This window comes from Nylanderia fulva, unplaced genomic scaffold (genome assembly GCF_048542155.1).
Source record: "Nylanderia fulva isolate GAGA-0341 unplaced genomic scaffold, ASM4854215v1 Scaffold13, whole genome shotgun sequence".
In the NCBI taxonomy this organism is placed as follows: Eukaryota; Metazoa; Arthropoda; class Insecta; order Hymenoptera; family Formicidae; genus Nylanderia; species Nylanderia fulva.
This window is the reverse complement of record NW_028189518.1, coordinates 1662847-1682339: the sequence shown is the minus strand read 5'-3', so window position 1 is coordinate 1682339 and position 19493 is coordinate 1662847. Positions and strand designations below refer to the sequence as shown.

Below are 19493 nucleotides of genomic sequence, written 5' to 3'. Positions count from 1 at the left end.
ATAAAATAAATGTATAAAATTTTTATAATCTTGATTTATTTTTATCTTTCATCTAGCAAAATAAATTGTTATAAATATTTGTTGCCCTAACTCTCTTTTCGATACATGTATATAAATTGATGGTGCTATAAAAGTAATGTATATTTACATTTTATATAGAAAAAATATTTGCAAAAGAAAACGAGCAATTTTTATCGCTTATATAAATATAATTTACATATTTTTTTACTTTAAAATTATCTCGTTATTACCTTATTTAAATATCTATTGTTATGGTAGTGCATTTTACATATAATGCATTATAAAATACAATCTGAATTAAATCTATAATACACATATTGCTTCTTAATACTATCTACATATAATTTTGTACGCGTGTATTTTTTTTCAAACAAAATGAACATAAAAATATGCATGTATTTAAATTGAAATACACATATTCAGCTAAATTTAAAATAATTTTATATTATTTTTACACACTATCATATATTTAATCCGTTCCATTGCATTTGTTTACAAAATGATTAAATTACTTTTTTTTATTTAAATACAATTTGAATGCAGAATGAATTTTACGTATTTAATTTACACTTTACTTGATATCAAGGTATTGATATCGATGTGTAACAATATTTAAAAAAATATTTTAAAAAATAGTATATTACATACGAATATAATTCATATATTAATCCTTATATTAGAATGCAATAACTTTATATAATTCAGATTAACATTAATCTCAATGCATGTCGCATTTAACTTAATCTAATGCTGATTTTCATGTCTCCGGAAAGAGAGAAATGGCTATATAAGGAATCTCCTCTCACATATATAGAATAGAAGCGATAGGAATGACAAGTATTCACTTCATTTTCTTTCCCCATTTCTGGAAGCAATCATTCGTAGGAGACAGCATGATAAAATATGTTATCTCGATTGTCAGGACTGCATAAAGACTTCTTATAAAAAATAATCCCCAACATATAATAATAAGAAAATATTGAACTTTAGTCTGCTAAAAAGAATAACTTCATATTATAACTGAGAGACAGTTATATTATATTTATATATATATTGAGCTACTTTTATTTACATCTGATATCAGCAAAATTAAATATTACAACTTTTATCTCTTTTATTAGGAACATATTTTTTCAAGACTTTCTAATAATGCGATTAAAATCAATAAATAATATTATATCTAATTAAGTGCATTGATAAGCTTTTATCGCAAAATGTATTTGAATTTTTAAATATGATTATGCGTGTTAACTCTCTCGTTAGTTCGTTAATGTATTCTCACTCAGGTACATGTCGTATAGATGTAACGATCCTTGATCAATATCGATGTGTTTCAGGAGTGATATGGTGCATATCGATAATCAACTATGAGTTTGAACAGGATATATATCCGCTGACCGGATCGCATAATTTAACTCCACATAGTATTCTATGGATGATATCATATCATAGATGATTTTAATGGTAGATATACGCATATATTTACGGATTATTACTAATAACATAAAAAAGAAAAAAATTATGGCAAATCACTATACATAATTTTAACGTATAATTCAATGGAAAGTATAATGGCAATTTTTATTTGATTAGATTTGTTAATTTTTGAATTTTTAATAATATGCGTGAAAATGATTAATCGAGCTACGTGAGTAAATAAAGAATTAAAAATAAACGTCGAATAACACACAGAGATCTATTATTAAATCAGCTCGCTTTCCGGTGTAACACTCGTGAAATCTGATTAAATCGTACTGTGAAAGATAGAGCGATACGAAATCACGTACTTCAGGATTATACGAAAACGTATTTCACTATGCTCTTATAGACAATATCGGTCGTTTCGTGGTCGCTTTGAAAAGAACAGGGACGGTGTTCGTGCCAATTTCCGTGCACAGATGCGTGTAATACGATTTCGTTCATGCTGTAAATAATCTTATCGGTAGCCGAGCAGGTGCAAGCAAGTGCCAACCGGGTATGTACGACCGAATCGTCCTCTCTTGTCTAATTCGCGAGAAATCCATTTACCACACATACGAGTTGCGGAATTATCGGACGTGACTGTAAAAGAATTACGGATTGTTTGCCAGTGCATTCCGGTAGTGTTCCCCTAAAGTAATAGGTACAATGTATCAATTTCTCGTATCTACCGTTTTGTGTCAACGCGCATATAACTTCTATAGCGGTATATATATATATATATATATATATATATATATATATATCGCGTCATGTTTCGCAATTTCTCATTTGCTTATGACGTTTCTTGCACTTGATGTCATTTCATGTGTCACATATCACTTTATGCCATTTCCGTTTACCATAATATATATGTAAATATATACGATACCGTTTACCATTATTCTAAATCACGTTGGATTGCTTTACAGATTTTCACGTCGTTCTGTGAAATTTCATGTCAACTATTATCGTTTTTATATCATTAATTATATCTATTACTTATATTATTTGCATACTGACGGACATATCGCAAAATACAATCTTATTTTAAATTAAAAAACTCAATTTTGTTGCGTATATATTTAGGACGAGATTTCATATTATGTTTATATTAAGACAAAAAACTCGCTTTGCCTTATTTAGACGTTTTAGCTTTGATTAAGGAAAACGTTGGGTTACGTAGGGAGAAAATGCGGTAATGGAACATTACAGCTAATTACGACTGAATCCGTGGTATACACCGACAGAATTTTAATCGACTCAATTTCGCTGATCTCCAATTTTCCATACTAATTCCATAATTAAATCTGTTGCTTATAAAGAATCTTATTACCATTAAGCTACAACGGCTATCATAATAAAGATGGAGCTCAAATCTCAAATGTGTCATTCATTAAGACATTCTTACAAAAACTGTGTCTGTTTAATCTGTTAAAATTGCTCTGCATACATAGGCAAAACAATGTTTTGGACATGTGCCATATATGTGCATACGCACGTGCGCATACATTATAACAACTGCTATACATACATAGGTCAATATTAATCGTTGATAACACAAGAATATCACAAACAGCAATGAGCAACACAATTATCGGATACTTCAATATTAATTCAACTAAATGTTTGAAAGAGAAATAGAGATAAATTATAAATAAACATTATATTACCCGACATCGTGCTTTAAACTAACGAAATAATAGTGAATGAAATTGCTTTATAGACCTTAATAAAGTGAAATTGCTTCATGAAGCTTGAAATTATCTCTCTTTAAAACATTAGATGACAAAATGAGTAAATAATTATAAAAAATAAGTAAAAAATATTAACATTACGTAACAAAAAGCAAGGCAAGTCCTGTGACAAAACGCGTTGATATGCTCGCGACATTAATGGCCAAAGTTTAACCCTTTAGTTGCACAAGTATTCCACCTCGGTAGCCATTATACGCTCTTAGATTGACGTCGGTCATCAGCAAGCGACATTAAACTATACATATAAAGTGGTTGATGCGACGTGAATAGACATTCTAAGTGCAGCGTAAAGAGACATGCACTTCAAAAGAAATTTTATTATAATATTTAACCATATATCAAGATTATGAACAATAAACGAAAGTACCAAAGCACTCTAGAACGAAAGTTGTTAGTTATTAAAGTTACTCTTAACAGCTCATTTTACAGGAAAATGCTTATCATTTGTGCTAACATGCTGATGCACTTAACGTAATAGTATAATATAGATTGAGAGCTCCAAGTCCTATTAATTTAAAAAAAAATCGTCTTATTGCATCTCGTTAGTACTTCATTAAATGTTTGCGCACATTTTCTTGTTTCATATACATTTCACAAATGCCTTTGTAGACACAAAACACCGTATCCATCTATCGAGTATCAAAAGATAATTAATACGTTACATACATATATGTTACGTTCAATATAATGTAAAAAGGAAAGATGATAATTTATCAAAGACTAAAGTGTTGTCTGCGGTGAAAAAGCAATTTGCCAAAGTGACATTTTTGGGAAAGTGAACAGCACGATGTGGATTAAATTCGCCACGCTAGCACAAGTACTATAATGAAAATTTCTGTAACCAACAACTGGCTATAATTAAGTGCCAGCTGATGAGGCAACCAATCTCATGCTTTGCTTATAAAATCGTTATTCATTAAAAACGTACAATTACAGAAAAAAATTTGATTGATCATTTTCTTTAGAAACCGCAGCTAGAATATATTCTACGTCTATAATATGCATTTTTTAATATCGCAAAAATCTTCATTTTCTACGAATATAATATTCATCATGACAGACCGTATCCAATTACGATTGCACCCTCTGACAAGAATGTGTAATTAAATCTTAATCTTAGACTGACAATGAGAAAAAAATTATGCATAATATATATATATATATATATATATATATATATATCCTGAAAAAATTATTGAATTAATAAATATTTACTTTAATACTGTCTAATAAATCATTTATTTGAAATAAATAAATATTTATTTATTTTGAAAAGGATTTTCTTATATAAATAAATATTTTTCACATCAAATCAATATTATTAGTTTCAAAGAAATGATTTATTTGGCAGTATTGATATAAATACTTATTCGAATTCAATAAATTTTTGTCAGTGTATATATTTATGTGTGTCTTTTTATATTTATTTCTTATGATAAATCATGATAGATGATATTTACGACAAAAGCAAAAGGATAATCACATGATCCTTGCTTCTTTATATAATACGCATTTCGTTTTTATATAATTTCAGATATAAGCCTATTAGTATGGATTTTATGTTACTTCCTCTTCGTAGATATTGTGACAATATTTTAGATATTTTAGATTTTTTGATATATCGTGATGACTTTAATTTATAACTGATCATAAGGTGTAAGTTACCTTCATTGTTCAAATGTCAGCGATCGAGTTTTATCGATATACCCGAGAACAATGGTATATCTGCGCATAACTTCTTATATTCAGAGCACGATTCTACATCGTAGAATCCTGTGTGTATGTGTTTGCTGTGTTAGACACCTTAATAAAAACCATATCGAGAAAGATCCTTCGATCAAGAAGAGCCCTTTTGCGCACTTAAATAGACGAAATCTATGTGGATGTGAATATATATATTTTGTACGCGGATGTGAGAATCGTGCTCGCTGAGATAAAGAATTTCATTATCAGATTAAACAAATGCGTCTCGTAACTGATCGAAATACTTCTGATATATCAATTGCTCTTCCCTCGTGAAAGGAAGAGGCTAGTTACATGAACTCTCGTGCTTCAAGCTTTCATACAAAATTAATTTCGCAGCAGACTTCCACATCCTTACTGTATTTCTCTGATAAGAGAGCAATTTACCTCTCCTCTGTTCAAACAATACGTATCTCTTCATGCTGGAAAGCAATCGAAATTTCCGGTTACTGACAAATAAAAAAATTTCCTCTTGCGTTTCAATTAACTATACATACGTAAAAACAGTAAATGCTTCGAAATGCATATAATACAATTTTTATTAACTTTTACGGATAAATATAAAGAATTTAACGATGGCGCATTAAGTAAAAGCATTTACGACCAAGTGTTACGAGACCGACGGGACGTGCAATCTCAAGTCACGTAAATCGCCGTGAAATTCTCCACTTTATATTTACTTAATTGCGTACAACTCACGAGCGCGATTAAAAAAAATGAATAATTATTATCTTATTAATGCGTACTTTTTTTTGCAAAACGATGCTATATAAAATTCTAAGGAAAAATATATTTTTGCGATATTGATAAAAAAAGATACACTTAAAATGTGGAGCGTACAAATTTCTCATTCTATTTTTTTATACATAATGTACTCCTAATTTCATTCATATTTCAAATAGATCATAATTTCATTTAAGTTATATTTTCGCAAAAATTATAAAGTGATTAATTTAACAATTAATCTTTCGATCTATAATTCGGGAGAAATATACTAATTGCGAAATCTATGGACAACGATGCAATACGGATATCGAGAGGAAGCTTTAGAGGCAATTATAACATTTTCGAAGTATGTTCGAAATAATAGAGATATCGTTCAAAATCTAATAACGTTTCTTCATAATAGGTACGTACAACCGTCTGCGTCTGACGGATCCTAAATGATGATGAAAATTGCTAATCAAACTATACGGAAATTTCACGTTAAAATCTAACTTCATATTTATAAATGAAATGTCATCAATGATCTAACAAATCATTCATCTTGTGTGTGTATTAAAAGCACTAGTAGAAATGAAACCAAATTTAAAATAATCTGATAACTTTATATAGCCATCAATGGCTATCAGTGGCCATCGATAACCATCAATGATCTGCTTTATTATCGAAAATCTAATTATAATATAATAATTTACTACTATATAAGATTATATTTTTCTGAAGATTTTTGTTTAAAATTTCCTTACGTTTAAAATCTTTTATAAAATTATGTAGAACCAAATTAAAAATATAATATTGCATCAATTATCTTCAAATTAAATAAAACATGAGATACTTGAGTGTGTGTAAAAATAGTATATCATTTCATAGAAGACCATAAATAATTTAGAGTTCTGACTTTATTTTCAATAGCTCTAAAGTTTTTGATAATTTAAACAAATAGTTCTAGCGATTAAACAAAAAAAATGCCTAAGAAAAAATATATTTAAAAAATTTTCTACTTATTTTTATCATCAGAATTCTTTGGAAAGATATTATACATGCTTAGAACTATACAAGAATTATTTCATAAGTTGAATTCTCTAAAATCGAGTGGCGTTTTACTTCAATATGTTCAAGTAAGATATGATGTTTCTTTGGTTTAAATTCATATTTTTTATTTCTAGAAGGCAGATCTCTTCTTAGATTTCTTGTAGAACTATATATATTTCAAATTTTTACAATTATTGATAAAGAAAATGATATGCCAGCTTCACACACAATAAAAATAATTATATGACAAATTAGATGGCTCAACCTCTTTCTATGGTAATATCATATTTATCATTACTAAATAAATTTTTAAATTATTGAACTAATGGAAAATGAACTATAAATTTTAAAAATTCACTAATTCATCAATTTATTGGTGATAATAGAATAAACAATTTATTACATAATTTATAACAATTTCCTTTAACTTTTTACTGAAATGAGCATTCTGATTTTTTGAAAACCATATGCAATTAATTAGTAATTGTAGCGATAAAATCTAGTAAATGTATTTTATGTTTCTTTTTACCGAGACAAGTATTTTATTTATATTATTATAAATAAAATTTATATTATAAATAAAAAAATTATTGTCAATTGTTATGCAACAATTTCTTCTTTTCGGCCAAAAGTTCGGCGATGAGAATACTGCGACTCTTTATAAGTTTCATATTATTTTACAGCAAAATTCTCAAAAGTTATGAAGATAAATTTGGCAAGTTACATGGCGAGAATAAAGCTTATTAAAATTCACAAACTTTCTCGTTTCAAGCATAAGAAACATTTACTTTTTTGACTATTTTTTTCTTCAACTTTCTCGTTAATTTTGTCAAAATACAGAAAGAGACACAAATAATCATACAAGTTTTACATATAAAAACTAATAAAAAATAGAATACAAAATAATTAGTTAATTAAAAATTTATCTAAGATGATTTTTTTATATCTGACGCTCGATTTTATGAGCTTATGTTGGAATTCGAAATGTATATGAATTATTTAAAACTTACGCCAAAAGTGTACTATGTAAACGTAAAGTTAATTAATTTTTAGAATTGTTTCTTTTGTAAATAACAAAAATAACCATTGATCAGACATTTGTCATATTTTTAGCGGATTTCTTATATTGTAATTCTATATTTTTAGCCACTTTCTATAACTATCGCGCTGAACATGTTTTGATTTTGAACCAAACTTTCATTCTATTGATTATCTCAATATACATAGTAAATATACAATAAATATATTTTCTTCCATACATTGCAATTTCTGTCAAGATAAATATTCACATTTCACAATAGAGAAGAACAATTTCAATAAGTCACATATATTTAATTTTCAAATATATTTTACCATGCATGTGAAAACTAATACATTTTATTTATTATTATTTTATTATAAAGTTCTCATATTAATACAAAAAGCACATATGTGCAAAAATGTATTAAAATTTTAAAATGCTTTTATGTATTACCTTGTCGATGCATTCGAGCCATAATAAATTTATTTGCCAAAAAGGAAAACAAAAATAAAATTAATAACAGTATAAAGGGAATATATAATCCGCGATAATTATTAAAAGTGTTGAGACTATAGAAAATATAATCATTTTATATACGTGTCTATAGATAATATTTAATCGAAAATAATACAAATTATTTATGCGTATTATAAAATAAACAAAAATAGTAAAATTAAACATAAAAATCTCAGTTATAATTGAAACTATATTACACTAATATCAGATATTATTATTGAATGAACAATCATTAGTATGATTAGTAATGAGTTTCGTTATTCATAAGCGATGTTATATATTTGTCGTATTAACGTAATTATTTCAAATGCGATTATATTGCTTATAAATTTTCTTTTTCACATTCCAATTAAATAATCTTATTATATTGGACTGAAAAAAATAAAAGTAAAAAGAAAATAGAGATTTTTGTATTAATGGTAATAATAAATATATGGACGAAAATATTATTAAAAAGAACGCTGCTGTAATTATCGTGTGATTATGAAGTCACAAGCATTTGTCTTTGGATAGAAAAGAACATTGCGTCGTCGATTTTAATCAACAACAAAGGAGAAACGAGTGCAAATCTAGAATATAACAACAGGTAGGCAGCACTATATACAGATAAGCAAATGACGCACCGATGATTAAAAACAGTCGTGTTATTGCCGCCGTATTGGTATTTTCGAAAATTGAAAGTACGGAGAAGCTCTCAATAATACGAGGGAAACAATACTAAAAATGCAATACTAAAAACAATGTAACAAAAAGAAGAAACAATAATAATATAATAATTATAATGCAACTAACTCTCTGACAACGAGCTAAAAGGTATTTAAAAATTAAATTTAAAAACTTTTAAAATAATTAAATGTCTCTCTCGATATATTTTTTATTATTTCCAGTGTAAATTCTTGCAGTTTTTCCATCGGCTGGATGTTGTGTTAATTAACGTGTTCAATTCCACGTCTTGACATATTATTTCACTCATAATAATGGCTCTAATCTTGTGACGTGAGTTCGAACATGTGAAAATTCGCAAACTCAATCGTCCCGCAAAACGCATTACTTCTTGTTATTTTTGCATCGCCGCAAGCGTAAAAAAAGTGAACTATAACGAACCAAACGTATCCGGCAAAATTACGAAAATGGATTGCAGCGCATATTTCCATACAGATTAGTCCACGTTCCTCAACTGGATTACTGGATTTTCTCTTCGATGTGACGTCGAGCAGTGTAAAATAACATTTGTCAGCGTGATTCAATGATAAAAAAACTAATGGTACAACGAATACACAATCGCTCGCACAGGAATTTTATAAAGTTATAACATACAGCCGGTTTTCGTATTGGAAATTGCAAGTAAAATCGAATTACGGCGAAAAGACTCGTAAGAATGATAATCAAGGACAGTCGTTTACTCACAATCGCAAACTCGCGCGACCGTAATTAACGCAGAGACCAGAGACTGCAAGAATCGGCAATTCACACCGGTCGTCTTGGCAACGGCTCGCGTTTTGTCTTTATTACTACGGATCGTTGGAATCACAGGGAAACTTGGATAATTTTGGAATTGATGTAGATCAGCCAGATTGAAGCGGTAAGACATTAAGGTCGAACAGGTATCGACCATCTGCCTCAGCGGACGTATAAAGGCGGATTACCAGAGGCGATGCATTTCCTGAGAACGTAGATAAAAGCACGCGCACATTTGTCTTCGTATTCAATTTATTGAAGTTCTTTCATCGTAATGAGAAATATCGGGTAACGGTAAACTGAGAAAAAACAATACAAAGGAACGAAATAAATATATACTAAATACATATGTATATTCAAATATATGTTGTGACTCATATAAATAACACGAAAAAAAAATACATATTATATATATATATATAGATAGATAGATAGATAGATAGATAGAGTGTCTGACATAAAGTGTCACACCGAAAATATACAAGTAGATCACGTTATTTGGAGACGATTTTTCCTCAGCAAAAATGTCGAGAGAGGCTATCATTTTTTTGCATGTTCTCAATTTTTGCCATCTTTATAACTAAACCTTAAATTAAAATTTTATTAAAGTAAACTTGAAATTAATTGGAGAGTGGTTTTCTTAATATTTTATTTCCGGACGGCTTAGCTTGCGAAAACCCTTTATTTTAAATCGCTTTTAACTCGAAAATTATTGATGCCTCAATATTTTTGCACAGGAAAAATTGTCTCCAAATAATATCTACTTGTATATTTTCGATGTGACACCTTATGTCAGACACCCTGTGTATATATATATATATATATATATAATGGTTACATTTAATATGTAGCTTCCAAAAAAATAAAACCTAACTTTCTTTATTTAAAAATATTTTTTCTATTTTAATTATCAAATATGCAATATAAAATATATAAAAACTGTTGATTTCTCTATTGACAATAAAACTTTAAATCTTTAAAAAGTAATGAAGAAAAAGATAATTGTATTGTAATGTGTTATATTATCATCCTATAGGTATCATAAATTTATATTAATTATTAAATTTTACATAATTCAAAATAAAAAGACTATCAACTTTTGACACAAAGATAATATAGACGTGGCATTTAACAATAATGAATCAACATTCTTCAATATTCTTCATTATTTACTTTGATCGAAACAATTCGGTTCTATATCACAAGACCACATATTTCCCCCTTTCATCAATAGAATCCTCTCAATGGTATCGTTTGATAAAAGTATAGCCGAAACCAGGCCAGGTATTACCACTCTACAGGCTACAATTATCAGCCGGGACATGCCATTAACGAGGAAAGCCTTTCAAAGGCCAACACAGAGTTTCGATTAAACTTTGTAGGCGCTCCTCGATAAAAAAAAGACATGTATTTTTCTCGATATGCAAAGAAACTTACTTACTATTTCGTTTTAATAAAAGAATAGCTTGAGAAGTTTTTCCTATGATTTTTCATTCCGCAACAAATTTATGATATCTGCTTCTGATATCTTTTTTACCCTTTTATAATAATATAAATATCGCCAATAAAATTATTACTAATATCGATATATTAATATACAAGTATATAAAGAAAAGGAGAGAAGGGGGAAAATTATTATATTCGCATATTTAAATTTCGCAATATAATATTGTTATAGATACATATAAAATTATAGTCATCATCAATTAAATTTATTTATTTTTATATTTTATATATAGTAACCGACAATTTTCCTTGGAAAATATTTAACAATTTATTTAAAAGGATTGAAAGCAAAATGATAACAGAAAAAAAAGATGGAAAAATATATTATAAAGCTTTCTAATATACTGCATTTCTTATTGTGCCATTTGCTATACGAACAAATAGGATTGCTCTTTCAACGATGCGGGAACGTGCAACATAAAGTCGGTCGTAGCTGTAGTTTATGTGAGACGTTTAACTGCAAGCTCTTGCAAAAGCGTATCATTTCATACCGCGTTTACTTAATATTCTTCAAGCTAGAAAAATAATATCACTTTAAAGATTTTTTTCTGTCGTCGTCTTTTGATCTAACAAACAAAAGGATACAAGATAAAAATATATTCAAATTGATAAAAACATCGTATCAAACGAAGTGAATACATCACTAAAAGAATTCTAAAAGTTAATGATACGTTAAACATTAATTATCCTTATAAAACGATAAACGCCAAAGGTAAGGATTACTCACGTCACTCGATACATAAGTCCTTCCCCATCCGCTCTGCCCTCATTCCAGTAGTCGCATTAACCTATTACATTAAAAAGTATTGACATTAATAGTAAATATTGACATGTTTCTACTTTCATATTTTTAAACTTTAATAATTAACGATACAACTTATTAAAAAATAAATAACAAACTTCTAATAAAATTATTTCTTCATAAAAGATATCAACACATATATATTCATTTTAATATAAATCAATTTTGACAAAAAAACTTCAACTTCAAGATCATTTACGCAGAAAAAGAAGTTTTTTTTAAATTTTACTTTAAACAGTTTGAAAACTTGATATTTTCTTTTTAAACTGCTTTCTTTGAAATTAATTGCGTTTTTTTTTCAAGTTACTTCAAGTTGAAATAATCAGTGCATTTCCGGCTCTTTTCAATAGAAATAATATACCGTCAGCATTATCTGACGTATATCACGATCGATGAACTTACATCTTGTCTGTGCGCGTGCGTCTTTATGGCGGCAGAAATAAGGAAACTCCTTAGTGTTTGATTTTCTCTTTCGTAGTATTTAATAATTCCTACCCTCTCTGCTATAACGCTCTCACTATGCGTGCATGCTGGTATATATGAGCGCGTGCCAAGAGATATGCATATATCATCCACATTCATCTACCTATACATACAGAGATACGCACGTACATGAGATATAAGTCCGACTGTGCTACTTCCATGTGATATACCTGGTTAATGCTAATGTCGGCAACATGTCAGAGATTTCTACTGAAAAAGCCGAAAGTGCATTAATCATTTCAACTCGCGATAATTTGATGAAGATCTCGCAGCTTAATTATAGAAAAAGTATTTTATAGAAGAAATCTGAAACTTTTCATAGTTTAAAACAAAATTTTTAAAAATAATTACTTTTCTGCGTACATGATCTTAATATTAAATTTTAATTGTTCGTGTGGTTAATTATTCCATGTAGAGAATAAATGCTGAGTATAAAGATCTTGACAGTTTTTGAAAGTTGAAATCTTCAATTTTAAAATATTTTCAGAAACATTGCTCTATATAATCATTATTTATTAAAAATCGCATACAATTTAAGTTTCATTTTTTTATCAATTCAAAGTATTCTAATTTTGTTGAAAAGTATATTTATACATACACAGTGACAATATATATAAAAATATTTTTATAAGTTTAATTCTAATCTAAGATAATAATAAAAATGTAAATGATAATGATAAAGAATATTAAAGAATATCGTTTTGTATCTTGCAGTGCATACAACACATCAATGGATCATTATTTAGGGCCGATTTTTCTAACTTCTTGGTAAGTTTTACTTGACAGGTAGCATATTTTTATTTCTTTTCAGATAAGTTTTAAAAAAAAAGACGAAGATGTGCTACTTGTCGGGTAAAATTTACCAAGAGATAAAACAACCGGCCCTTAGTTCGTATATATGAATTACTTGTGCGCTTAAATTTAGAACCTAAGTTAGAAATAAAAAGCGTCTTTATGAAAAGCGTGTATATAATTTGCATTTCTGATGAATTGAGAATCGTGATATATGGATATTATTTGTCTAAAGCATACTATAATAAAATAATAATTATACAATATATAATATTTTTTAAGACAATTAAAAAAGTTATACTTGACAAATAAAAAGTATTAATTAAAAAGTGTTATAATTACTGACACTTAATTAAAAGAAAATAGAATACTTTGAAATACGAGATGTAAATGGAGGAATACAGTTGACACACTTAAACGTTTAATTACAGGAGTATCATACGTTTAATAAATATGCCGACGTCAGTGATGTGTAACGATGTAAGCTCGAATCTTAATCAGATTCCTTAATTACAAAGAGCAAATTCGTAGCTCAAAAGTAAGGCGAAACCCGAGATTTCTGTCTCGTTTAAAATGAGACTCAAAGTGATTTAGCAAGAGGGTAATTGCGACTGACTCGTTAACATCGCTCGATGGGCGAGGCGAGACGAGGCCTCACACATAGATCCCTTTAGCTGAGCGACGCAATGGAATGCACCAAAATTAGAGAACCGCACCGTCCGCAGGCAATAGTAGCGCATAGTTGTGGATCCGTCCGAACACTGCGTTCAAATCAAATTACAAATACCGCAATAGTGCGACAAGCGACAAAGTTGTATGTTATTTTGTCGCGTCGCTTGAACACGACGCACGTCGGTCACGCGCGTCGACCATTATTAAACCAATTAATACATAGTAAAGTATTGGTGCAAAATTGACGCTAATTTCTTTATCCTTTAGTCCAAAAACCTATTTTCGAATTTTCACTTTGCCATGTTTTAGTAATTATGTGATATTAAAAAATATATTCTTTTTACAAATATGAAGCATATATAATCATCAATATAAAAAGTAAATATAATTTTGAATACATACTTGTAAAACATAAAAAATGAACAAACTATAAAATAAATTTTGTAATTAACGTATTATCTTGCATTTTTTTTCCAGAATTTGGCAATGATTAATGCGACGAAAAGGTGATGTGGCGAAACTTTGGTTGGACGGCCATCCTGGCCATATGGACGATCTTCCTGATTTTGAATAGCGGCTTAACTGGTGAATGGATCTTCAGTAATCTGCAGATCAACAATGAACACACTTCCTACAAAGTTTATCAAGGACCGGCATCCTCTAGTTTCGATAGAGAAGCAATTCACGATTCTACATTACGAGACGCGAAAAAGAATCTCAAATCGAATGATCATTTATCAATGCATACGAAAGCAGTTCTCTTGGAATTCAAAAACATAGAAAATCGCGATTTACGACTCAGTGGCTATGAAAAGCACAAGGCAATGGCAAATCCAATAACTACGCCAGGATACTTTAAACAAGATTTTGACAAAAATTCTTGGCTTACTACGAAGAAAATAGCAAGAAAAAACGTGTGGTTGTCAAAAATTATCGTTATGGAAAAATCGAGGAATACGAAGAATTATTGTAAATTTGTGTCAAGTTTACACGTATCACCGTCCCATGAATTGAAAAGTGCTTTGAGAAAAAGAAGGCGTAGAGAAAAAACGACCTACACGTTCTCAAGCGATCGTAAAAAAGCAGCGAAGATAAGACGCGACACTAGAACGTTTGACAGGAGAGGCGAATGGCGCAGGAAAAAGCACAAGAGGGAGCAGATCTTTAGCAGAGAAAACGGTGAGATCGCATTCTTCCCCGACGAATTCACAAAGCACTCGCGCAGTTCTATACGAGAATTTAAAAATTCCGATATCTTAAAGTTCCGAACTATAAAAGACACCGAGTTCAGGCGCGCGGACGAGAAACGTGAATATAATAGAAACGACGAAGATTCTCGTTCAAGTTTGACGAAAAACGGCAGGAATAAATTGATGTACGTGAACGTTGAAGCTAACGGATCTCGGATATTGGAGACAACTTTCTCGAACTATTCCGACTTAAAAGAAGATCGGAGCTTTGGGAATGTGGGAACCGTTACAGACAATACAAATACAATCACCAAGAATTCACCTTACGACCGTTCCGTGACTGTCTCCTGGACTACGTTAATCGTCAATTCCAAAATCTCAAACACAAACGGAGAACTTGGGAACGAAGAGAATAGATATTCGTCGATAAATCCCTATCACTCTCCGAAGCAAGAACATTCGAGATCCTATAAAACAGGTAAGTTTCCAACAAGCAAAACAACTTACAGACACCAATATTCAGAGGTAGGATTTGTAAATAGAGACGCGCGCGAGGGCGGAAAAGGGAACGTCGAAGATATTGTCGATTCGTTCGCTTTTCACGTACCGAATTTGCCCGATACCCATCTCGCTGGGGAGAGAAGCGTCAGCTTTATAGAACATACTTCTTCGCGAAAAGGGAAGAACCCGCCAAGAATGGCACGCGAGACACCCGGTGAATATCATCCTTTTATAAATAATATCAATGTGAGAATAAGCGGAAAAGCCACTACGGATTTCGGAAGCGAGTCGCAAGTACGAAGAGATGTAGGAGAGATTACCACCGGTGCGAATTATGCGACACGCAACGTGCTCGAAACTGAGCGTGATCTGTTACCGACTAATTTATTCGTCGCCAGGATCGACGAGGCAAAGTTAGAGTATCCGACGTCAGCGCGTATTTCAGTCACGCAGGAGAGGAATCCGATGCACGTACAACACGTCAGGCCCGGCTCGGACTACGAGCATCCACGGACGACCGATTTGGAAGCCCAAGTTAGTGGGGCGTTTCGAATCGGCCTCTGGAATGTCTCCGGTTTGTCGAGGCTCGCAAAATTCGGCAAACCCCTCGGCCAGAAAGTTCATAGTCGCGTGAAATATTCGCGGAAATTTGACGGGATCGATGCCAATGCTCAGCCATTACGCATCGCTGAAATAATTGATGGAAGATCGAAACTTGACAGGGAACTTGGAGCGACTTGGATCAAAAATGAATCTATCTCTCTCGATGCAACGAACGTCAGTGATAATCCAACCGAGATGCGGGTGATTAATGGATATGCGCAATCATTGAACGTACCTACGAGTGAGTCGGGATTAGAAAATGTCAGAATCATGAGTCGAGATGGAAATCATCCCGACATGCATGAAGAATCTCGATTTTATTCACGAAGCAGTGGTATCCATAACTCAAAATATCGACGATACAAACGTCACGAAGTTCGGAATACTCCGGGGAATCCGACATCGACTGAGCCTGATAGCGAGACGTGGAAGACATTTGATACGATAAGACCAACAACATCGAATTTTTTGATTAAATTTACACCGAATCCATCCGTTTCGGTTTCTCAAACCAGTAATGAGAATGAGGATCAAATATCAACCGACGCGAATTTTCTCACAACCGTAGAAGCACTGCCGTCTTCGGAATATCAAGAACTTCGAAAAGAGTGGCAATCGATTCCACCGATGACTACTACTGATTACGAATTACGACGTACGAATGTTCCCACGGAAACGGGATCTGATTCATTAGAGACAATAGTAGATATTCCGAAGACATTCAACGTCAGCTCGATAGACACGTCGGCGTTTCTAATCAAGACGCTTGATCGATCGACGGAAATCGCTAAGATAGACAACTCCGTTATTCTGAAAGAAATTTCCCCGGTGCCAGAAACGACTCTGCGAATACCCGACACCACGAGGAGCGTCCTCGATGTGTCATTAATCGAGCCCATTAATTCAGAGGGAGAAGGACACGCGATGCATGGTAGTAGCTCGATCGCTTTTACAGTCGAACCGTTTCCTCAAAGGGGAGGCATCAATCCCCTTCAGGATGTCTCGGAGGACATGACGACGGAGAATGTCGACAATTCATCGACCGCACTCTCCGAGCAGTGGCCTGTAAAGCACAATGCGGTGGTAGAAGGCGATCTCGTTCTCGGTGGACTGATGATGGTGCACGAAAGAGAAGACACAGTTACATGTGGACCCGTGATGCCTCAGGGTGGCGTACAGGCGCTAGAGGCTATGCTGTACACCCTGGATAAGCTCAACGATCGAGAGATCGTGCCGGGCGTCTAGATCGGGGCGCACATACTCGACGATTGCGACAAGGACACGTACGGCCTTGAGATGGCGGTCGATTTCATTAAAGGTACGTCGTGGATCCTGATTACACGTTTATTTATGCATATTGTCCGTAATTTCATTGTCCTGCATGTACGTGTGTGTGTTCCGTGTAAGCAAAATTTTATCAAATAATATCATAACATTGCAAAGCTGAAGGCACGAAAAATTTATAGCTCTTGCAATTTTTGTATTTTTATATTTGTCTCTATCCCTATATTGTTATAAATTGAATCGGAAAATATGATATAAATCCCAAAGAGAATTTCTTCCGTATTATTGTTATATCATTTATTTCTCATCTTATCTTATATTTTATTATTCTATCTTTAGTTTTACTAGCATTTAATTTTTATACATTTTAATTTTTTTGTATTTTTTAAATATATTTTTTTTAGATTAAAACTAAAAAATAAAGCTTAAAGTTTTATTTTTTTGTTTGCTAAATTCGAGCAAAAACCTCGTATGAATATCGAGTATTCGTCGAAAAGAATTTCCGATATACTGCGGTCATTGAATGAAAGCGCTATGACGATGCGGCTCTATAATATCTTGAGAGAAATTTCCAGCCAGGAAATTACGCTAGCGAAACCACTGCGGCGTAATTTCTGGTAGAACGAACTTGTATTGACTTATTTCGTTATCGCCTTGACGCAGCGTAACTATTAGATTTATATACTTGAGATGAAAAGCATATACATATGCGTTGAAAGCAACACTATTGCTCCTTTTGAACGCGTTCGCGGATGGTTAATAGAGGGAAATTGCCTTAAAATATCTGGTATCGATCTTTGATGTCTATAAATAATAATTATTCGTTAGATACTCCATTTGTTTTACCGCTTCAATTTTTTCGTGTATTTTCTTCCCTTAGGAATAATATATATATCCATATATAACATTGCAATAAAAAATTGTAACTCAAATTTATTCAACACAAATATATTTTCATTAGTTTGATGCCTCAATAAAAATTGCAGAAGCAGCATCAATTACGACAATTATATTTAAATTTGATATTTAAAGATAGGTTTCTATTTCTCAAGAGAATAAATAAAACAGTAGTAAACATCAGTAGGACAACGTTTTCCGTTCTTGAAAAGGTATCTGCTGTCGGTAAGCTTTCAAGCAGAGAAAGCTCCATCGAGCTTTTCGCGAGATACCGACAATTTTACAGAAACATGCAGCGTACGATAAATTGCAATGTTTATCTTATGTTGGAGTCTGTGCGTTTTATCGCTACCATAACATAAACTATAAAAAATAGCGCAGCATCCAATGTTGATGGTTGGTATTGTATAAAGCACAGCGCTTTTTTTATTTTTTAGACAATGCGCTTTTTAACTCTTTACAGCATTATAACAGCTTCATAACGAAAAAAGTTTCCTTATGAAGAATCTAAAGAAATTCCTTTAAAATTGCGTATATTTATTATTCTAATATAAAAATTAAATAAACCATAATTTTATCTCTATATATATAAAATATATAAATAAACTATATAATTTTATCTAATAAATGATACGCGGTAATATTTTTTGTCTGATATAAAAATGACATATTCTTTTTCTTCTAAAATAAAAATGACACTCTTTTCTTCTGAAAAATCCTGACTATTTTAGAATCCGTGCACGCCGAGCTCTTTTTTCACCAAAATATCACTTTTTGAGTTAACACGTTCGCTTGCATTTAGGACAATATGTAGAATCATCTGAATTTCAAAACAAGCAAAGCAGTATGCAGTAAAAATTTTCCCGCACCGAACCCGACAAAAGTTACGCTGTAAGAAAAGTGACACGCCACGGGCTCATGATAACACCCGAGAAATTAAAGTCGTTGTATTATTCAACGGATGGCACACCGGAGCAATGCGGACTATCTTCGCTGCGCGGAATAGGAATTCTCTATTCAACTCTCATATTTAA

The 19493-nt window shown here is 31.4% G+C and overlaps 2 protein-coding genes across 2 annotated transcripts in view; one reads left to right on the top strand and one right to left on the bottom strand.

The window, feature by feature from the left end:
• The window catches only part of Glurb (metabotropic glutamate receptor B), a 124531-nt gene that overhangs the window by 35851 nt on the left and 69187 nt on the right, over window positions 1–19493 (top strand). The window contains 1 exon segment of the mRNA XM_085479762.1: window positions 14462–17596. Coding sequence (XP_085335888.1) covers window positions 14494–17596 — 3103 coding nt within the window. The 5' untranslated portion in view covers window positions 14462–14493.
• The window catches only part of CSN7 (COP9 signalosome subunit 7), an 83016-nt gene continuing 75065 nt past the window's right edge, over window positions 11543–19493 (bottom strand). The window contains exons 4-5 of the transcript XR_003819904.2: window positions 11963–12023; window positions 11543–11750 (exon numbers count right to left, since the gene is read on the bottom strand). The gene's annotated coding sequence lies outside the window, so the exon portion shown is untranslated. The remainder of the gene's footprint in view (window positions 11751–11962; window positions 12024–19493) is intronic.